The 22,436-nt window shown below is 47.0% G+C and overlaps 2 protein-coding genes across 11 annotated transcripts in view; one reads left to right on the top strand and one right to left on the bottom strand.

Annotated features, from left to right (window-relative positions):
- Positions 1-7,353, top strand: part of KIF9 (kinesin family member 9) — a 40,949-nt gene extending 33,596 nt beyond the window's left edge. For both annotated transcript variants that reach the window (XM_066627667.1, XM_066627665.1), the window contains 4 exons: positions 1,634-1,813; positions 3,553-3,668; positions 5,450-5,554; positions 7,134-7,353. In XM_066627667.1, coding sequence (XP_066483764.1) covers positions 1,634-1,813; positions 3,553-3,668; positions 5,450-5,554; positions 7,134-7,241 — 509 coding nt within the window. In that variant the 3' untranslated portion in view covers positions 7,242-7,353. The remainder of the gene's footprint in view (positions 1-1,633; positions 1,814-3,552; positions 3,669-5,449; positions 5,555-7,133) is intronic.
- LOC136651365 (tubulin delta chain-like) overlaps positions 1-22,436 on the bottom strand; it is a 33,880-nt gene that overhangs the window by 3,877 nt on the left and 7,567 nt on the right. For 7 of the 9 annotated variants that reach the window (XM_066627675.1, XM_066627677.1, XM_066627669.1 and 4 more), the window contains 6 exons: positions 22,111-22,206; positions 21,163-21,224; positions 19,949-20,080; positions 14,883-15,024; positions 12,510-12,686; positions 2,378-6,865 (listed from right to left, as the gene is read on the bottom strand). In XM_066627675.1, coding sequence (XP_066483772.1) covers positions 6,817-6,865; positions 12,510-12,686; positions 14,883-15,024; positions 19,949-20,080; positions 21,163-21,224; positions 22,111-22,206 — 658 coding nt within the window. In that variant the 3' untranslated portion in view covers positions 2,378-6,816. Of the gene's footprint in view, positions 1-2,377; positions 6,866-7,307; positions 7,902-12,509; positions 12,687-14,882; positions 15,025-19,948; positions 20,081-21,162; positions 21,225-22,110; positions 22,207-22,436 lie in introns of those variants that run through there. The other 2 variants (XM_066627673.1, XM_066627674.1) reach the window with 2 other exon arrangements.

The following is a 22,436-nucleotide window of genomic DNA, read 5'->3' as shown; positions in this document are numbered from 1 at the left end:
GGAAAGGAAGGAGACACCTGGGATCACCTGACTCAGCACTTTATACCCTCTCCTCCCATGGAAACCTCTGGGGTCTTTTGTGGAGGGAGCACATCAAGGAACCCTGATGGCTCTTGATTGCTCATTTCTAGTCCTTCCTGGGTGCCACTGTTGCATTGCATTGTATGAAGTGTGAGGTAATTAGCTCTGGAGGCAAGTTGCTTAATTAGCACGGACTCCCTGATTGAGGTGAGCCATGGTATAAGTGGGGGCAGCTAGGGTTGGGGACCCTTCTTTTGTGTCACTCATGGCTTGTTCACTTCATGCCAGGATGTGGCATTTGTTCACGTTCAAATGTGCTGTGTTAACAAGGTAGGGCCACTCATGGAAGAAACTGAAGTCAGGCAAGGCCTCTCCCAGGTTAGGCCAGCCTGATAGCAGAGGGGGTGGTCATGATAGCTTTGAGAAATTATGTGTGACCTTCCTCCTAGGCCTGCAGCGCCTGAGCTCCTTGCTGTCTGTCTAGCTTTACACTCATGTTGCTGACTTGGTTCATGCTCTCCTGGCAGTCACCCAGTGCCCCACACACACGTGTACAAACATGTTCAACATTCTGGTTCCCTTCATGCACCAGGAAACACCTTACTCCTTCTCCTTTTCTTTGACCGCAGACATCTGCCACTTGACTGCTTTCTTCACTGTCCCCAGGTGAAACGCACAAGATGTAGAGCAGTTCCTGTCTGTTTCAGAATTTCCTTCCTCCTCTCTGACTTTTGTGAAACTGATGTGATAAGGGGAAATTCATATTCATTTAACTGATATGAATTTTTAAAAATATTTTATTTTAAGCCATTTCTGCCCCATGTTGCATATATGCAACAGGGACTAAATGTGTACAGCTGTGGGCTGGGCAGAAATGGGTTAAAATAAAATATATTTTATCTTTATTTTTAATTTTTATTTTAAAATCTTTATTTTTAATTTTAAAGTATTGCAATGATATATACATACCTCTTCAAAGGAGAGGAGGAAGAAACAGGCTGGTGAAATTGACAGGGCATTTTGATCTTTGGTCATTTCACTGGAGTCCAGAAAGGTGCATTGGGTGAAACTGACAAGAATTCCCCTGAGGCAGGCAGTGTCAGTGGAACAAAGTAGGAAAACTGAAATTGTCATCCAGAAATCCATGAAGATTTTCCCTGATCTAGGCACTTTTGCCAGAGAAGGGTTGTATGAAGGAAATGGTGGTAGGGTCAGTAGGCAGGCAGATCCTGATCAAAAGGGGGCATTAAATGCTGCCAGACTATCAGGGATCCGTTGTGGTAGGATTGCTTCTGAGTCTATCCCCAGGGTAGTATGAATCAGCACTGAGGACAGGCAAGGCAGGGAGAACCTTTTCCTATAGCAGATGGAGAGGGTATAGTGACATTTAAAGTGGGAAAAAGCATAATTTGTGAATGGCAATAATGTTCATTAACTGAAGCGCTAGAAGAATGTTGTGATTTGTGAAACCATGATAATTAAATGAAATTAAAATTTCATGTGGATGAAAATCCACGTGGAATTTTGGCTGAGACTCCTCCATCAGCTTGATTGTCTGATATGTGTTAATGTTCTGAGATGTAACCCTTTGTTCGGTTCTTGGATCCTGCAGGAGAGTACTTGAATGACGAAGGACAAATCATCATTGATGAAGAGGAATTCCTACTGATCATGAAACTGAAAGACCTGAAGAAGCAGTATCGTGCAGATTTCAACGAGTTGCGAGATCTCCAGTCTGAAGTCCAGTACTGCCAACATCTGGTAGACCAGTGCCGCAACAGGCTTGTCACAGGTATGACCAGCTGTAGACTTACCTAAGGGTGCACTCCTAACCCCTTATGTCAGTGCTTTCCAGCACTGGCATAGCGGTGCCAGTGGGACGTGTGCTGCATCCTGCAGTTGGGTGTCACTCATGGATGCCTCCTCAAAGTGAGGGAATGTTTGTTCCCTTACCTCAGAGCTGCATTGCCCTGATGTCAGTGCAGGGAAGCAACCCAGAAACATTCAGAAGAGTTAAACTCTGGGTTCAGAGTTTCGAAGACCTTCCTCGATAACTTGGGTGAAGGGAAGGACCACAACCAGTCTGGGGGAGAACTTAAACATTTGAAGTCCTGTCTGATAAATTAGAGATTAAGGGCACAATCCTAACCCCTTATGTCAGTACTTTCCAGCACTGGCATAGCGGTGCCAATGGGACGTCACTCACGGAGGCCTCCTCAAAGTAAGGGAATGTTTATTCCCTTACCTCAGAGCTGCATTGCTCTTCTGTCAGTGCTGGAAAGCATTGACATAAGGGGTTAGGATTGTGCCCTAAGACTGAAAGCAGCACAATGAAATTTGAATCACAGTAGTTTATTGTTGATTAATAATTTGTCGTTACAACATTTAATTGATTGATCAAGCATAGATATAAAGTTTAGCAGATACACCAAGGAAAAGAAGAGCAAAATGCAGAGGTGTAATGTGGGGGATAACTGGCTTATTACCCCAAATACTTCAGGCTATGGTGGTGCAATGGTGACACAAAAGGTAAGGGGAGAAATTTCATTTCCTTGTCTCAGCTCTGTGGTACTGATCTTTGTTCTGGGAATCAGAGTTCAAAATGGAAATAGCAAAGTTGGGAAGGATTGTTTCCTACCCCACCAGTTATTCCTGCATCCCAGGTAAGTAGCTTTTAGTGTACAATATCATGTCTCTGGCAAAAAGGGGAGCATTGAATGATTTATTTGCAGCCCAATCCTATGCATGTTTACTCAGGAGTACATCCCATTGTGTTTTAATGGGGTTTACTCCCAGTAAAGCATATATAGGATTGCACCCCAAGAACTAGAATTCCAAGAAAAGTTCCTTTGGATGGCCCTCAGTTTAACTGGTTTGTTCAGCACCAGCTTTCTGTGTCCATGCAACTCTTTAGAATGTGTTCACCTCCTTCACTCTGATCTAGGAGATGCATGCCCTCACCTAGGCAATGTGCTGGAACTGTATTCCAGTTCCATGTGCCTGCTGGGATGGTGACTCAGCGGCAGCACCCCTTGCCATACCATTTCCAGCTCTTGAGGCAAGAAGCGCCCCTTGCTTCCTTCTCCTTCATCCATCTGTGTCAGAGTAAGTGGACAAAGAAAAAAGACCCAGCTCTTCAGTTATCAGATTCATGCACATCAAAGGAAAAGGAAAAGATTGGAACCACTTGAACCAAGGAAAAATATGAGAGGTGCCTGGCAAGGCCTTTCCCTGTCCTCAGTGTGAACTGAGGGCACTGGAGGCTCACAGGGCTCTTGGATCTCTCCAGTGAAGAGTTCCAGCTGTTAACACCTGTATCAAATACTGAGATGAGCTGTTTCTTCTGCCCTTCCTAAGCCACAGAAAACAACATTCAAGAGATGCACTTCTTTCAGAGTTGCAGGATATTGTCTGCCCTGCAAGCCCCTTTTAATAGCTGGTTCAATTTTCTCAGACTCAGGCAGGTAAAATCCTTGGCTACTTCATGACTCTAACCCTGTATATCTCCTACCCTCCCTGTTTGCCTTTCAGAGTTTGAAATCTGGTACAGTGAGTCTTTTCTCATCCCCGAGGAAGTCCAGGAGGTGCTGAAGTCTGGAGGAGCCATTAGGCCTGGCATGATTCCCATTAACAGAGTTCTGACTCTGGTAAGCAGGGCCAGGAGATCCAGTCACTGAAGGAGCCCATCATCTGCTAAGTAGCAATTCTGCAGTTCACCCTCTGGAGCTCTGCGCGGAGCCCCTCTGCCATCAGGGTGGGCCCAAGAGGTGGGGCCTCTTATGACTACCAGGAATCTGGCAGTCTTCCAAGGGAAGACACATTTGGTAGGACACATGATGACGGTTTTATTTCAGCAGCTTTGTTTGGACACTGTTTTTCAGAAAAATCGGTCTGCTGCTTTGTTAGTATCTAGTTTTTGTTTTTATTTTTAATTTACGTGTTTAGAAAGGTGAGGTGTAACTGTTGGAAATGAATAAAGAGCCCTCTGATGGCACCTAAGAGCTGATCTGCACTGGCAGCTGATAAGTGATTACAACCCAGCAGACCCCCCCAGCATTCCTTGTAAGCCACCTGTGGCCTTTTAAGGGAAGAGTCAGAAGCTGCATTTTAGGGGACTTGGTGTGGGCTGAGTTCCTTCACCTGGTTTATTCATCAAGATTGACAAGAGGAAAGGAAGAGACCTCTCATCATGTTGTTGTTCTTCAGTTGTTGTCGTGTCTGACTCTTCGTGACCCCATGGACCACAGCACACCAAGCCCCCTCGTCTACCGCTAACTTCCAGAGGGTGTCCAAATTAATGTTCATTACCTCCATGACACTGTCTAACCATCTCATCCTCTACCGTCCCCTTCACCTTTTGCCTTCAATTTTTCCCAGCGTCAGGGTCTTTTCTAGAGTCCTCCCTTCTCATGGGGTGACCAAAGTATTTAAGCTTCAGCTTCAGCATCTGTCCTTCCAATGAACATTCAGGGTTGATTTCCTGTAGGATTGATTGATTTGATCTCCTTGCACTCCAGGAGACTCTCAAAAGTCTCCAACACCATCATTGGAAAGCATCTATTCTTCGGCACTCAGCTCTCCTTATGTTTCAGCCATACATTCCTACTGGGAAAACCATGGCTTTGACTATACGGACCTTTGTTGACATGGTGATGTCTCGGCTTTTCACTTAGTTGTCTAGGCTTACCACAGCTTTCCTCTCAAGAAGCAAGTGTCTTAATTTCATGGCTGCAACCTCCATCTGCAGTGATTTTGGAGCCCAAGAAGAAAAACTTTGTCACGGCTTCCATTTCTTCTATTTGCCATGAGGTGACGGGACCAGATGCCATAATCTTAGTTTTTTTAATGTTACGTTTCAAGCCACATTTTGCACTTTCCTCCTTCACCCTCATCAAGAGGTTCTTTAGATCCTCCTTGCTTTCTGCCATTAGAGTGGTTATCCCTGCAAGGACTTACTGAGGGTTTCAAACTCCAGGAGAGTCTGAAAACCGCAGCCTTTATGGTTTGCTTGTTTTTAAACTTATGGGGTGGGAGAGTAATGAAATAAGACCTCTGCCTCCAAACCAAAGGAATAGGAGGCTTCTGCTTCTCTGTCTTTAATAATTGAAGGGTTGGAAGTCTAACCTTTCCCTGGATACCTGAAATGAACCCTTTTTCAGCACAGTGAGGCCAACAGGGATCGGGTTGGCACTGGGCATGCAGGCTTTACACCAGCAGGTGGACCGCACAGAGCATTGCACAACCCCTTCGTGGGCATTCAGCATGCCAGGGGGTCTCATAGTCCCCTGAAAATCATAGGAGGCATCCCAAAGGCACAAATTGCTCTGTAGGTTGATAAAGGCCCTAGCTCCATCATTGCAGTCCCTGAAGTCTTGGCACCTCTGTAGCTCCTATAAGCTTTCATGTTCCATTTGTCTCTTCCTCCCAGGATGAAGATGAACAGGAGAAGTTTGACCGGATGCAGGAGGAGGTCCTGCCATTCTGTCCAGCTTCTGTCTCTTTCTACAACGCCAAAGCCAAGACAGATCGCAAGGTAGAGGGGCTTGGGGCAGAGCTATGGCAGCTGTTGGGGGCAAGCGGAAGGCCATAGTTTCCAGGTCTGCTTCTGAGGCACCCAGCTGGCCACTGCTTGAAGCAGAACATTAGATAGGGTGGAGCTTTGGTCTGATTCAGTGAAGCAGTTCTCCTGGCCTGTGCCCTGCAGGGTGCTGATGCCACGCTCTTGCAGACCATAGGAAATTAGCTGCTGGTCTTTGCTAACTCCAGGCAGAAATAGTGACCTAGAATCAGTAAAACCCTGGCTACTTATTGGACCCAATCAGAGTTTAAAGCTGTGCAGACTTCTGAGTTTCACACAACCCTTCAAAGAACAAAAATAAGCAAGTGGAGCACAAAAGGATGGAACAGAGTTTTTACATGTCAGGTTTTGTTCTGGGTTGTTTTTGCTTCTGTGTTTGCTGTAGAGGTCACTGGCTGACAGGTTACAAAACCGAAAGAAAAGCAAATCAACCAATATTTTTTGCTTCTGTCACCTTCTCCCAGCTCTTCCTACAGAGCCCCCATGGTGGTCAATCCTTCAACTCATTCCCCAGAAACAGTATGGGGAGGCAAAGACCTCTTCCCTGAGTCTTCTGAGTAGAGACCATCGAAGCAACAGAAATTTTGCTAGTGCAGTAATAGTGCAACCTGACAAGCAGTAATTCCTGCAAATAATTCTTGCAGTGGAATGCACAAAAGTTCTGTCAAGTCCGTCTTTGCAGATTCCTTAGCAGCCTTTTTGTCTGCAGAAAACAGTCAAACTGAAATGTAAAGTGGACATGGGAGAGTTTATTCTGCACTTCCGTCCTCTGGACACTCGCACGATGAAGAGTCCTGTGAAACTTGGAAGTCGCACAGTTTTAAACTATTGGATGGGCCCAAATTAAATTTCTCCCAACAGTGCAGAAAACCCATTTTTCAAATGCGTTTTGTAAGGATTAGGGATGAGACGGGGAAGACGGAGACTCAGGAAGACAAGAACAGGGAGCAACTAAACAGTGCAAACGTCTTGCACCTTGATCACACTGAAGGATCCCCCAAAACATGTGTTTCCTTAGCCTTCAGTAGTGATGCCACACAATGCTAGATGTTTTCCTCTGTATACAGGAGGTTGGGGGCCTGGTATGCAGAATTTTGAAAGGCTGGAGAGTCTGCTCTGAAAGGCTGGTCTTGCTGTCTCATCTTTCTAGGCCAGCCATTTTCAAGGTTTTTCTTCTCATGGTACACCAACCTCCATGGTCTTCTCCTCTTGTGATGTTACTTCCAGGAGACTCGTCTGCGTTCTGCGGCTCTGTTTTCAGGGTGGCTGGTGGAGGGACAGTCAATATGTTACTAGACAGTTGCCCGAGAAACAGAGATGCAGAACCTGGAAGTTTCAGCTATTTTCAACACTGTGCTGCAAACTCTTGTGGCACACTTGCAGACCTTTTGTGGCACACCGATTGAAAACTGCTGTCCTAGGCCTTCTCTTCATTGGAATTAGAGGTAGGGTTCCTGCCACATGTATGCCCCTAAATACAAACCTCAGGAATAACAGAGCTCTTTCTCTCTCTCTCTCTCTTTCTTTCTGGAAGCACAAATACGCCCGGGCCATGACTGCTCTGGAGCAAATGAGGAAGAAATCTGGATCCGTCCACACTTCAGTGAAGAACAAACCCCCCTCTGCACTTGACACTACATAGTGGATCCAAAGCAATTCTTGTCTTCTTTCTGACAGGTGGAATGAAAAACAAACCTCAAGTGCAACTCAAAACTCTGTTTATTTTCAGAATAGAAACATAATGAAATTAATCTATGGGGAAACTGCAGCATTGTTTTTGGTATCCTGGCACCACCTTCAGTGTGCCAAATGATATTAACAGAGATTGGTTAACCGGTTAGTAAGATAAAGTACAGGTGGCGGGGGGAGGGGGAAGACCCTCCCTCTTCTAAGTTCTGCTGAAAAAAAGTTCAGCTTTGTGCAGGGTGGAAGGAAAGGAATTTTGGTTACTGCCCATTTGATATCTTCACAGAAAGATAAGAAACCTGAGCAAAGTTTGCTCTGTTGCATCAGTGCCTTTACAGCTAATAGGAAAAAAAAAATGTCCAACAAGGAGGGCCAGTTGTTTACAACCTTTTTGAAACAGGTAGCCAGGAGGATGATTCTTCTGGAGTGCTCCCGTCTCATCTACCTATGAGTAGACCGTGCATGTTCATCAGCACACTTGAGGGAAGATCTCCTAGCCGGACACTGGGCAGGATGGGGGGGGGGAGGGAGTGCTTCATCCACCTCACAACATCAAGGCTGGTTTTAGCATCACCTCTTTAGCTATCGTCCTCCAGACCAGAAATCGGATGGGGACCTTGAAATGAGGAAACAGATCAGGGAGGTGACAAGGAGGGACAGGGTTGTAATCATGGGGGACTTCAATTATCCTCATATTGACTGGGTCAATTTGTGTTCTGGTCACGATAAGAAGACCGGATTCCTTGACATGCTAAATGACTGTGCCTTAGATCAGCTAGTCACGGAGCCCACCAGAGGACAGGTGACTCTGGATTTAATATTGTGCGGTACGCAGGACCTGGTTAGAGATGTAAACGTTACTGAGCCATTGGGGAACAGTGATCATGCTGCGATCCATTTTGACATGCATGTTGGGGGAAGAATACCAGGCAAATCTCTAACAAAAACCCTTGACTTCTGACGGGCGGACTTCCCTCAAATGAGGAGGCTGGTTAGAAGGAAGTTGAAAGGGAGGGTAAAAAGAGTCCAGTCTCTCCAGAGTGCATGGAGGCTGCTTAAAACAACAGTAATAGAGGCCCAGCAGAGGTGTATACAGCAAAGAAAGAAGGGTTCCACTAAATCCAGGAGGGTGCCCGCATGGCTAACCAGCCAGGATAGAGAGGCTGTGAAGGGCAAGGAAGCTTCCTTCCTTAAATGGAAGTCTTGCCCTAATGAGGAGAATAAAAAGGAACACAAACTGTGGCAAAAGAAATGTAAGAAGGTGATACTGGAGGCCAAACGAGACTATGAGGAACGCATGGCCAGCAACTTTAATGGGAATAATAAAAGCTTCTTCAAATATGTTAGAAGCAGGAAACCCGCCAAAGAAGCGGTTGGCCCTCTGGATGGTGAGGGAGGAAAAGGGGAGATAAAAGGAGACTTAGAGATGGCAGAGAAATTAAATGAGTTCTTTGCATCTGTCTTCATGGCAGAAGACCTCGGGCAGATACCGCTGCCCAAACGGCCCCTCCTGACTAAGGAGTTAAGTCAGATAGAGGTTAAAAGAGAAGATGTTTCAGACCTCATTGATAAATTAAAGATCAATAAGTCACCGGGCCCTGATGGCATCCACCCAAGAGTTATTAAGGAATTGAAGAATGAAGTTGCTGATCTCTTGACTAAGATATGCAACTTGTCTCTCAAAACGGCCACGGTGCCAGAAGATTGGAGGATAGCAAATGTCACGCCTATCTTTAAAAAGGGAAAGAGGGGGGACCCGGGAAACTATAGGCCAGTCACCCTAACATCTATACTGGGTAAGATGGTGGAATGCCTCATCAAAGATAGGAACTCAAAACACATAGACGAACAGGCCTTGCTGAGGGAGAGTCAGCATGGCTTCTGTAAGGGTAAGTCTTGCCTCACGAACCTTATAGAATTCTTTGAAAAGGTCAACAGGCATGTGGATGCGGGAGAACCCGTGGACATTATATATCTGGACTTTCAGAAGGCGTTTGACATGGTCCCTCACCAAAGGCTACAGAAAAAACTCCACAGTCAGGGAATTAGAGGACAGGTCCTCTCATGGATTGAGAACTGGTTGGAGGCCAGGAAGCAGAGAGTGGGTGTCAATGGGCATTTTTCACAATGGAGAGAGGTGAAAAGCGATGTGCCCCAAGGATCTGTCCTGGGACCGGTGCTTTTCAACCTCTTCATAAATGACCTGGAGACAGGGATGAGCAGTGAGGTTGCAAAGTTTGCAGACGACACCAAACTTTTCTGAGTGGTGAAGACCAGAAGTGATTGTGAGGAGCTCCAGAAGGATCTCTCCAGACTGGCAGAATGGGAAACAAAATGGCAGATGCGCTTCACTGTCAGTAAGTGTAAGGTCATGCACATTGGGGCAAAAAATCAAAACTTTAGATATAGGCTGATGGGTTCTGAGCTGTCTGTGACAGATCAGGAGAGAGATCTTGGGGTGGTGGTGGACAGGTCGATGAAAGTGTCGACCCAATGTGCGGCGGCAGTGAATAAGGCCAATTCTATGCTTGGGATCATTAGGAAAGGTATTGAGAACAAAACGGCTAATATTATAATGCTGTTGTACAAATCTATGGTAAGGCCACACCTGGAGTATTGTGTCCAGTTCTGGTCGCAGCATCTCAAAAAAGACATAGTGGAAATGGAAAAGGAGCAAAAGAGAGCGACTAAGATGATTACGGGGCTGGGGCACCTTCCTTACGAGGAAAGGCTACAGCGTTTGGGCCTCTTCAGCCTAGAAAAGAGACGCCTGAGAGGGGACATGATTGAGACATACAAAATTATGCAGGGGATGGACAGAGTGGATAGAGAGATGCTCTTTACACTCTCACATAACACCAGAACCAGGGGACATCCACTAAAATTGAGTGTTGGGAAAGTTAGAAAAGACAAGAGAAAATATTTCTTTACTCAGCGTGTGGTTGGTCTGTGGAACCCCTTGCCACAGGATGTGGTGACGGAATCTGGCCTGGATGCCTTTAAAAGGGGATTGGACAAGTTTCTGGAGGAAAAATCCATTACGGGGTACAAGCGATGATGTGTATGTGCAACCTCCTGATTTTAGAAATGGGCTATGTCAGAATGCCAGATGCAAGGGAGGGCACCAGGATGAGGTCTCTTGTTATCTGGTGCGCTCCCTGGGGTATTTGGTGGGCTGCTGTGAGATACAGGGAGCTGGACTAGATGGGCCTATGGCCTGATCCAGTGGGGCTGTTCTTAGGTTCTTCTAAGGTATACAGGTAGACAAGATGAACCGCTGAAGGTCTTTGGGGAGACGTCTACACTGCCTTGGGCAGAGGCAGTTTCCGCCACGTGCTGGTGTTGTCGAGGACCACAAAGCAGTCAGGATGCCAGTTGTAAACTTTGATCACTGTTCAGGAAACAGTTGTAGTAAAAGCACAAGTTTTTGGTGTTGTGCCAACAGCTCACTGCCACCAGCTCACCAGTGAGATGGTCAGATTATCCTGGAGAGGGACAACCTGCAACTGGGCTAAGTTAAGCAGAATCCTGAAGGGAGCTTCTGTGCCCTTGAGAACACATCAGGGAAGTTTAGCTGCCCTGGCACTGGGGGAGGGGGAAGGGAAGCTGCATGTGTCAATATGGGTTCTTCTGCACAACTATTAGAAGTTCAGTAGGCACTCTTTGGGGTCAAGAGCTGTTAGCCACACTCTTGGTTTCTTCTCCAGGTTCTGGTGTCAATAGCTGAGGGACCCTTCAGAATAGTTCCACTGGAATGAGAGATGCAATGCAGGACTGTGCTTGACTGTGGTGATACAGATGCTACAGCTCTGGTCAGCAGCTGGTCTGTGGCATGGCCTGACCACAGTCCAAGCTCTCACAAGAGGGCTGCTGTGTATTGCCACAGGTATGAGCCATCTTATATGAGGCCTTCAGCTTTTAAGCCCAGTGGCATTTTGCTGAGGACCAAATGTGGTCACTGCCCTCTTCACTATGAAACATTTCTGGATCTTTTCAACATTTAAAAATGTTGCAGTGATCCTCCCAGACAGATGAACATTTCTCTTTCTGAGAATGAAAAGCAGCAAGATTTTGGACGGCCCCTGATCATAAGCCTTTTATAAAAACCTTTCTTGTTAACATTAGCCTGTGAGAATTCTTCCAAGAGTAACACTGGGGCAAAGAGTTTACATCTCTGGGTACAACTGATGTCAACCCAGTTCCTACATAAGAATAGCCCCACTGGATCAGGCCACAGGCCCATCTGGTCCAGCTTCCTGTATCTCATAGCGGCCCACCAAATGCCCCAGGGAGCACACCAGATAACAAGAGACCTGCATCCTGGTGCCCTCCCCTGCATCTGGCATTCTGACACATAGCCCATTTCTAAAATCAGGAGGTTGCACATACACATCATGGCTTGTAACCCGTAAACCCACTCCACACAGAAGGAAGGGCCCACTGGATCAGATGCCTGGTTCCTCGCCTCCAGCCTACTCTTTGAACAGCAGCCAACCAGAAGTTTACAAAGTTTACAAAGCAGAGCATCCTCAGTCACATCAGTGACACCATCCTCATGGGGCAGCATCAGTGTGCAGGAGGCTGAGTTGGCTCCACTGAGAGGGAGAGACAGGCTGACTGCACTCCAGGTAAGCCTTACCCAACTAGATCAGCAATTCCCAGAGAGTGCACAGGCAGGGAGAGCAGCAGAAGGGTGTCAAAGGAGGGGGACAAAAGAACTGCAAAGCCTCTGCGAAGCTCTTCTCCAGGTACATGACACTATTGAATCTACTGAACCCTACCGCCCACCCTAGTCATCTTCACCCACTTCTGTTCTTGCAATGCAGGCCTTGTTCTTGCAGAGGTGGGAATCCTGTGTCTAAAGCCTACTGCTTTAGACTGCAAGTGGGGGCTCAAGCAAGTTCGCACCATTCTTTTAAAAATCCCTGCACAAAGAAAACTAGGATGTTTGGGAAAAGGCTAGCCTGGAACTCTTTTCCTGACATGCCAGTTTTCGATATGGAGGGACAACTTTTTCCCTTTGGGCTGGAGGAGCTTTCAATCCTATGAGCCCCCACCCACAGTGTGAATCGGTATAGTCTGGAATCCAGTTGAACCACCTCAGGAAGAGCAGGTTTCAGATGCTAAGCCTGTGAGGACTGTATACTAAGTCGCTGTTAATTGCAGGCCATCAGAGAGGACTGTGGAAGTAAGTACCTGTTTTAAGCATCTGTCTTGGACTCACCTCGGTGTCCTGAACGCCTTGAGTGGGTGCAGAAGCCCAGTGAGGCAGCAAGCAATGGAGGTGTTCATGGCTGAGAAGGAGACCTGGCAAGAGGAGTAAGGCAGGTCCTTCCCCTGCAGAGCTGAGGCCTGCCTTAAAGCCTCATCATTCCAAAAGAGGAGGACGCCATCCACATACCTGTGGAAGCAAAGTGGGACAAGGTCGACCCTCCTGTTCATTTTGGAATTAGCTCCCTCATCCTTAGCATTTCCACTGAGAGCTTTCCCAGCATCACCTGGGTGTTGTCCTCCCAACAACCCAAGTCCCATCAGACCCCTATGCACATCTACCCAAAAGCACATCCCATTGAGTTCAGCGGAGTTTACTCCCAGCAGAGCTGGGATTGCAGCCCCAGAGTCCTGCTTTAAACAGCCCACGTATGAGAAGGGTTTGCCCTAAAGTCACACAGCAAAAGAGTTTTGGAGGGCCTCTTGGCTGCTGAAAGTGTTCCCTGTCTGGGGTGCCACAACAGAGAAGGTCCTTCCTCAAACAGTTCAAGGACTTTCAAAGACTTTCAGCCAGAACAAGGCCTTGTCAACTGATCGAGGACAAACTTGGTTTATGATACAAGTGGAGATTACACCTTGTCACACTGTTGTTGGCATCCTTCAGTCTCGGAAGACTATGGTGTCACACTCTGAATGGTGGTTCTGGAACAGAGTGTCCTCTCCAGTGCACGAAGCCTGGGTAAAGTAGGTATGGAGGATAGGCTGTTACCCATGCAGCAAATCCCCCCTCTCCACGTCGCTGAAATGGTCCAATGGAAAAGCAGAGGCCAATACGGTTGGTTCCAGCGGCGTCGCAGGAGTCGCCAGAACGTGACTGTGTTCAGCCATGAACTGCCTCGGACTCTGGCTCCGGATTTTGCCTCGAGGTTGACTCCTGAAGCCTTTTCCATAACTGGATGTAGCCACAAGGCATGGAGGTTTGGGATCAGAGTTTTCCTTCTCTCAGATGAGCTGCCTTCCCAGGCTGACGAGTCCCATCTACCCGGTGGCTGTTTAGTCGCCTCTTACGACAAGTACAGCCAAACTGAGGGCCTATTCTTATCCCCAGCCCCCAGGGGTAACCTTGTCACAAGGTCTACTAAAATGCCAACTTTCACAGTCCAGCAAATGTCTAGTTTACAAACTCCTCCCAGGCTGCTGCCCTCCTATCTGTTTTGGAGGCAGCAGAATTCTGGGCTGTTCCACTTCCAAATGCAGCTGGAGAACTGCCTTTTAAAAAGCTGCCTCTTGGGGGGAAACCCACCCACTCCATGTAACAAATGAGCACAGAGGAGGAGTGGCTTATCCCTGATTTGCTGGCCTACTACAGGCAGGGTTTTGCTTTACATGGAGGAGGATTCAAACCTGCAACTTCCCACCAGCAGTCCACCACCTCAGCTTCCCAGCTTGCTCAGCATCACATGCAGGTGGGTCTCCGTTCACCTGTTTCCCTGACCAGGACATCACACTCCAAAGGCTGAAATCCTCACTCCCTTTCCCACCCAGGCTGTGCAAGCAGCTCAGTGCAGATCTCTCCTTGTAGGGCTACAAGGTTCAGTCAATTAATTGGTTAACCAAAGAAAAAAAAACTTGAGCAACTAAAGCTCATTTAGCTTGAGCAAAAATGATGTCTGATCACCTGGGCTGAAGATCTATTGTTTTCTAAATGCACATAATTACAAAAGCAGCAGATATCACAAGCTGTCTTAAAAGACCCCCCCCCCCCCCGGACTAGCATGACACACATGCACAATCTGATTGTTCAAATGCAAACAACTGATTGATTAAACAGACTAAAACTGACAGGATTAATGAAGAAGGGTTCTTGGCCTGGGTGCCCACCCCAGTTTCTTGGCACTGTCAAATCAAATGTGATGCTCTCCCAGGAACCACTGAAATGTGGATAATGGACCGAAATCCTGGCAGGCCCAGTTACACCAGCACTGCTGATCACTTATATCAGTCAACCCTTAAATCCAGTGGTGTGGCGACAAGGGGGTGGTGTGGTGAGCACTGCAAGTGCCACAACTCGCCGTGTAAGCGGCCCCTCCTCCTCACCATCTGAGCCATTCAGAACAGTGATGGCAACACCTAGGAGATGCCCTTTGGTTCAGTGAGTGCCTGCACACTGAACCACACATTGCTGAGTGGGAGGGGCCGCTTACGTGGCACACCGAGGCACCTGCAGTACTTACTGCACCCCCCCAAAGCAATGCGACTGCCTTCATCATTCCTTCTAAATTCAACCCACTTAGGGGAAGATCTACAAACCAACAGGGCGTCTCTTTACTGTAAACATGGCAACTCAGAGGCACCTCAGAGGTCAGTTGCAGCTTCTTTCACTTACCTCTGAAGCCAGGAGAGGCACAGGAGAGAGTTGTAGTGCTGGAGGGGGCTCTCGCCAGCCTGGTGAGGCACCACTGAGACAGACAGGATGCGGCCAAGTGGGCACTCCTCTCTGATGGCTTCACACAGCCGGGAGCTCAGGCCTGGAGAGAAAAACCCAGAGGGATGCAGGTCAGTTGCTTCTGACTTTGGGAACGGTGGCACTCTGGAAAGCACTCCCTCAGTCAGGAGTGGCAAACAGGCCTTGTCTAGGTTCTGGAGCTCAAAGCCTTGCTTCCTCACCACACTCACTGAGCTGCTCGACACAAACTGCTCTCTCTTGGACTAACCTGTACTTCACGTGAGGGTTGTGAGGAGAAAGTGGAAAGTTGGTTGCTGCAGGAGCAATCTGGGAAGTCAACAGATCTGCCAGTCCCAGCTCCTCTGAATCATACGTGCCCTTTGCAACATGAGCCCTGAGGGGTCCAGCAGTGAGTGAGGGGCAACTGCTCTTCAACTTGGTCAGAGACAGAGAGGCAAAGAGACTCTTTTTCAAATCATTTCAATGACTTTTCCAGGTAATTTTAAAAGGCAAAGATAGAATAGGGTAAGGGTAAATAGGCTAAAGCAGGCTCTTTAATTTAAAGCAGGGGTCTCCAAACCCCGGCCCGGGGGCCAGATGCGGCCCATGGCAAGCCTCTATCTGGCCCGCGGCCAGCCTCTTGTCTCCTGAAAGCCCTTGGCCCACTTGGCCAAACATGACTGGAACGATGCTCTGGTTGTGTCTGGAGCGTGTTCAAGGGCCAGAGAGGTTGAATGAATGAGCCCATTCATTCATTCATTAACTCATCTAAGTTCCATCTCTAATTTATTTAAATAAATTTTATATTTAAATTCTTTTTTTCTGACCCTCAACACCGTGCCAGATATTTGATGCGGCCCTCTGGCCAAAAAGTTTGGAGACCCCTGATTTAGAGGCACAGGAATGGCTGGGATGATCCGTACTTAACACATACACACAGGGCTGGTTTTGTAAGTATTGTCTGAACTAGTCCTAGACAAAAATAGTAAGAATGTGATTAACTACTCATGGCTGTTCCTAGATGCAGTTTCCTCTATTGGTCCCCAGGTGGAGCTGGAGGGCCGGTCAACCATAGAGAGGTGACCTTTGTCCAGTCATCTGGTTCAAACTAGCCAGCTTTATAGATGGGAATTTAAGGCTCAAAGTTCTACCATTCTGATTGCATGCCCAGAGGCAGGAAACCTCCCCTCTGCCAGGTCAGCTGGATGGTCTTGATCAACACTCAGGGGTTTGCAGAATGCAGCCAGCTGCTGCTTGTTTCTGGTCTCGCCTTTTCTTTCATCTCAGCTAGGGCCAGACTCTCTGTCGTGCCCAATATCCACCCAAGCTAAGGTGTTCCTGTGTACATGCAGGTTGCAGGACTCAGGATGGCCAAGACGTCCACGCCGATTCACCAGAGCCAACCCCGTTTGTTAGAGGAAAGGGTCCCCCTTCGCCACAGGTGCTCCAAGACTCTTGTTTGACTACGTGGTTTAGAAGCATTCACAAACCTGTTTGCAAGAGTTGACTAAGCCAGTTTCAAATCCATTTAAACTCTGGAGTGCAGCTTTGCAGACTAATTAATCTTATGGAGCTCTGCTCACATAAGAGCTTCTGTTCAAAATGCACAGTTCTCTATTTTTGAAAGAACTGCACAACTTCATCTCTACTAATTTACAACCTCTATCAATGGTCCCTTATGCCCTAGAGCAGTGATTTTCAACCTTTTCATCTCACAGCACACTGGTAAGGCACTAAAATGGTCAAGGCACACCATTACTACTTTGACAATTGACAAGGCACACTGTGCTGTCAATGGGAGGCTCACACACCCCAATGGTCCTATTGGTAAATGACCCTCTCCCAAATTCCCACGGCATACCTGCCATTTAGTTATTTGATTTTTCTCTGTAAACCACTTTGTGAACTTTTGTTGAAAAGCAGTACATAAATACTGTTAATAATAATAACAATACCTGTGGACCAATCATAAGAACATAAGAACAGCCCCACTGGATCAGGCCATAGGCCCATCTAGTCCAGCTTCCTGTATCTCACAGTGGCCCACCAAATGCCCCAGTGAGCACACCAGATAACAAGAGACCTCATCCTGGTGCCTTCCCTTGCATCTGGCATTCTGACTTAACCCATTCCTAAAATCAGGAGGTTGCGCATACTCATCATGGCTTGTACCCCATAATGGATTTTTCCTCCAGAAACTTGTCCAATCCCCTTTTAAAGGCGTCTAGCATGTATTCACTGCTGAAACAGAGACGCCTGCGTTGGCTTGGTCATGTCGTGAGAATGGATGATGGCCGGATCCCAAAGGATCTCCTCTATGGAGAACTCATGCAAGGAAAGCGCCCTACAGGTAGACCACAGCTGCGATACAAGGACATCTGCAAGAGGGATCTGAAGGCCTTAGGGATGGACCTCAACAAGTGGGAAACCCTGGCCTCTGAGCGGCCCGCTTGGAGGCAGGCTGTGCAGCATGGCCTTTCCCAGTTTGAAGAGACACTTTGCCAACAGTCTGAGGCTAAGAGGCAAAGAAGGAAGGCCCATAGCCAGGGAGACAGACCAGGGACAGACTGCACTTGCTCCCGGTGTGGAAGGGATTGTCACTCCCGGATTGGCCTTTTCAGCCACACTAGACGCTGTTCCAGAACCACCTTTCAGAGCGCGATACCATAGTCTTTCGAGACTGAAGGTTGCCAATACATGAGGCTAGACGCCAGCACCACATCCTGTGGCAAGGAGTTCCACAGACCGACCACACGCTGAGTAAAGAAATATTTTCTTTTGTCTGTCCTAACCCGCCCAACACTCAATTTTAGTGGATGTCCCCTGGTTCTGGTATTATGTGAGAGTGTAAAGAGCATCTCCCTATCCACTCTGTCCATTCCCTGCATAATTTTGTATGTCTCAATCATGTCCCCCCTCAAGCGTCTCTTTTCTAGGCTGAAGAGGCCCAAACGCCATAGCCTTTCCTCATAAGGAAGGTGCCCCAGCCCCGTAATCATCTTAGTCGCTCTCTTTTGCACCTTTTCCATTTCCACTATGTCTTTTTTGAGATGCGGCGACCAGAACTGGACACAATACTCCAGGTGTGGCCTTACCATAGAGTTGTACAACGGCATTATAATACTAGCCGTTTTGTTCTCAATACCCTTCCTAATGATCCCAAGCATAGAATTGGCCTTCTTCACTGCCGCCGCACATTGGGTCGACACTTTCATCGACCTGTCCACCACCACCCCAAGATCTCTCTCCTGATCTGTCACAGACAGCTCAGAACCCATCAGCCTATATCTAAAGTTTTGATTTTTTGCCCCAATGTGCATGACTTTACACTTACTGACATTGAAGCGCATCTGCCATTTTGCTGCCCATTCTGCCAGTCTGGAGAGATCCTTCTGGAGCTCCTCACAATCACTTCTGGTCTTCACCACTCGGAAAAGTTTGGTGTCGTCTGCAAACTTAGCCACTTCACTGCTCAACCCTGTCTCCAGGTCATTTATGAAGAGGTTGAAAAGCACCGGTCCCAGGACAGATCCTTGGGGCACACCACTTTTCACCTCTCTCCATTGTGAAAATTGCCCATTGACACCCACTCTCTGCTTCCTGGCCTCCAACCAGTTCTCAGTCCACGAGAGGACCTGTGTTCTAATTCCCTGACTGTGGAGTTTTTTCAGTAGCCTTTGGTGAGGGACCGTGTCAAACGCCTTCTGAAAGTCCAGATATATAATGTCCACGGGTTCTCCCGCATCCACATGCCTGTTGACCTTTTCAAGAATTCTATAAGGTTCGTGAGGTAAGACTTACCCTTACAGAAGCCATGCTGATTCTCCCTCAGCAAGGCCTGTTCGTCTATGTGTTTTGAGATCCAATCACAGCACACTAGTGTGCCACAGCACAGTGGTTGAAAATAGCTGCCCTAGAGAGTCTGAGGGTGTTTGCAGTGTTCTATTCTGTGTGTGAACAGAATGGAGATGTGCTGAGAGGACTCCTGGAAAGAGGAGGCTACTCTGACAACAAAGCATGTCTTCACACACAACCTCATTTAAACCAGTAAGAGTCCTTATAGGATACATAGAAAATATCATTTGAAGAAAACTCCAAGAAGCAGAGAGTAATCTTGTAATTGCAGCAAAGGTGGAAATTAGGAGTAAATGGAGAAAAGCTGAGGATTCACGTCTTTCTCACTGGATGAAGACTCTGGAATGCTCTAAAGATGGTGAAGTTTACATCTTTGGTACAATATCAGGGAGAACTCAAATTTTTCATAGTTCTTAGAACCAGTGATTTAACCTAAATGGGTCACTGACAACACTTTCCTCCTAGATCAAGATTCTCTTACATTTTGCAAGGGGGGAGCAATTGTCCCTCTTCATGCAAGTACAGTGGCTGCTATAGGCTGCTTTTTAGATAGCTGGTGAACACTTTCAGAACAGGGAACCCTCTTTTCACTTTTTTGCTACATAAACTTGTACTACTTTTTGGCTGATATTCAATAGCAACTGTAATAGATGAGAAACTGCAGAATTTACACCATGACTGTTTCCACAATTATCTACTATAACTTTCACACCTGGAGGTGCAGAATTTACACCATGACTGTTTCCATAGTAATCTACTTTCACAATTAACTTTCACACCTGGAGGTTATCTCTGCTTTGCATGCAAAAAATTGCAGGTTTGATTCTTGCAGCATCTCCAGGAAGGGCTGGGAAAGGCATGCACATGGCCTGGGAGAGCTGCTGCCATCTGTATTGGCTGTAGCAAGCTGCAGGAACCCATAGTCGGTGGATTCAGGACATGACTCTCATTTTTCCTGTTAATGCTATAGGATGTTTTTGTGGCTTAAATGTGTCAATAGCTCAGGTGCTGCTCTCCTGATTTGGATGTAGTCATTTCCTTATAATTAATAAGAAAATGTGTTCAAGGGTTTTTGTTTATTTTTTTAGGGGGGTGTTCACTAGGAGAAGCTCCGTATGATGAGCAAGCACTTTGGGAAAACAGGCTCTCACCAGCACCCCCACCAAGGCTGTGGAATAGCACCGTCCCACAGTAGTAGTCCCTGCGCTCCACTTGCTTCCGCAGGCTCTCCATTGTCCACGTGAATAAGTTCTGCTCTCCCTCTGAATGGATGCCATGATACCCTGTGGATCCCAAATCAGACAGTAGCCGAACTATAATAACAGCAGACAAGTCAAGCCTAAGCACAATCAGACAACTGACACTTCTTTTTCACAGTCTGCCATTCAAGTGTGGCAATGGCTCTCACAATCATGTGTGGGGATAGCTTCTGAATAGTATAGGGGTTCACAAAAGACAGAGGATTCAGACTATTTATCCCTCCATGTGACTTCCAAAGGAACATCTCAAAAAAGGCAGAATCCAAACTGCTCCCGATGTCAGGACGTGGATGCTGCCACCAAATGGACATGAGAGCCAGGATAGTGCAGTGGTTCAGGAGTTGGTCTTAGATCTGGAAAATTCAGGTTCAAATCCCAACTCAGCCACAAAGCTTCCTGGATGATCTTGGGTCAGTCACTATCTCTCCACCTCACCTACCTCACAGGGTTGTTGTAAAGACAAAAGGAAGGAAGGAGACACGTGCAGCACCCTGAGCTCCTTAGAGGAAGAGCCGTTTTTTAATAATGTGAAAAATAAATGAATGAATGAGTAGGCCCAAACCTGTAGGTGCTTGGGGGAGGCTCTTGGAAGCATCTTTAGCCTCCTGCCAAGGCCAGGTTTTTGAGGAAGGCCAAGGGGGTTTGTTTCCTTTGGCAGCAGCCTCAGAGGATCTGCTCGGCTACCTCTGGCACAGGCCTTCAGAGCTGCTGTTTGCTGCCTTCCCCACACAGCCCAAAATGCTGCATCTTCTCTGGTCTGTTACTGACGGATCTTTCAATATCATTATTTTATGGCATGTTATGTCATATGTCATATCATATTTTTATGTCATATATTATTATGATATATTATTGTAAATTAATATCATTATTTTATGACCGTTCTATCATTTGACTAATGTGAACTACCTTGGGAGCTTAGGAAATCAGTCAGAAAAGAAATTGCGTCATACTAGATAACATGAAATAAAAATACTGTCCTGTGGCCTGGCAGTGAGCCTGGGTGTGGCTGGCCCTCCCAGACCTGCCACTGCAGTTGTGGCCTTGGCTGCTGTGCTGGGACACATGAGCATCACATCCTGGCCAGTGAACTCAGAGTCTCTTACCGAAAGCCCAGTTGTTGCCTCTTCCCTGCTTCCCCACAATGAGATTGGATTCTCTGAACGCTCTTTTCAGGGAGAGAGACAGGGAAAAAAAGCAGGAAAAACAAAGTGGAGTGATTCATTCAGCTGTGAGAGGGTAGATTTAGGTTATACTTACAAAGCAAAATATCCAAAGTCTGCACCCAGAAATGCAGATTTTGCAACCTGCATAAATTACTCAAACGAAGCAAATCTGCATATATCTTGGTTTTGCATAATTTATTCTTTGACCAGTCATACTATACAACCTATACATACTATACAATACTAGTCATACTATTCCAGCCCTTCACCATTGGAAACCCAACCTGGGCTGGGCTCTGGCTTCTGAGATTTTAGCAGATATTGACCTGTGCATACTGCTCTATATCATCTCAAAGGGCCAATATCAGCAGTGACCCATAAAAGAGACAAGGCCTTTTGTGTCAGCTTGTTTGGAAGGGACTACAACTACTGCTTTGCATACAGGAGGCCCCAGGTTAAAAAAGGATCAGGTGGCAGGTGATGAAAAACACCTTGGTCTCAAACCTGCCGGAGTAGACAGCTGTGGGTTAAAATGGACCACTGGCCTAAGTCAGCATAAAGGAAGCTCATGTGAACCTGCCATTCTCCAGTCTACAATGAAGACTACAAGAGACACACTCTAGAAAGCCCCAGAAGGGGGGGGGGAAGCACTTTTCTTCTGACCTTCCTTCGTTTGTGCAACCTCCTGATTTTAGAAATGTCAGAATGCCAGATGCAAGGGAGGGCACTAGGATGCAGGTCTCTTGTTATCAGGTGTGCTCCCTGGGGCATTTGGTGGAGCCGCTGTGAGATACAGGAAGCTGGACTAGATAGGCCTATGGCCTGATCCAGTGGGGCTGTTCTTATGTTCCTTCTTTCACAGAGCTCAGGGTGTCACTTGCCTCTTACCCTCTCTTGATTTGTTTCTGTAGCTTCTTCACCACTTTGGGCTCACTGTCCACACAGACGACACTCAGTTTGCCATTGTGGGAATAGAAGGGGTACCTGGAAGAGACACCAGCAGCCCACATGAGGCAAGTGCCAGATCATCTTTAAGCATTACCTCTCCTTTCCCTGGTATCTCCATGGTGTCCACATTGAGAATGACCTTAATATCTTGTTTATCTGAGGACAAAAAGATCCCTGTATCTTGACAGGGGGACGATTCTCCTTCAGGACCAAGATCACTCATTTCTGTGCCTACTGGCTTCCCAGCTGCTCTACCGTTACAGTAC

The sequence above is a fragment of the Tiliqua scincoides genome, chromosome 5 (assembly GCF_035046505.1).
Source record: "Tiliqua scincoides isolate rTilSci1 chromosome 5, rTilSci1.hap2, whole genome shotgun sequence".
Taxonomy (NCBI): Eukaryota; Metazoa; Chordata; class Lepidosauria; order Squamata; family Scincidae; genus Tiliqua; species Tiliqua scincoides.
Note: the sequence above shows the minus strand (reverse complement) of the source record. Positions and strands in the feature narration are given on the sequence as shown.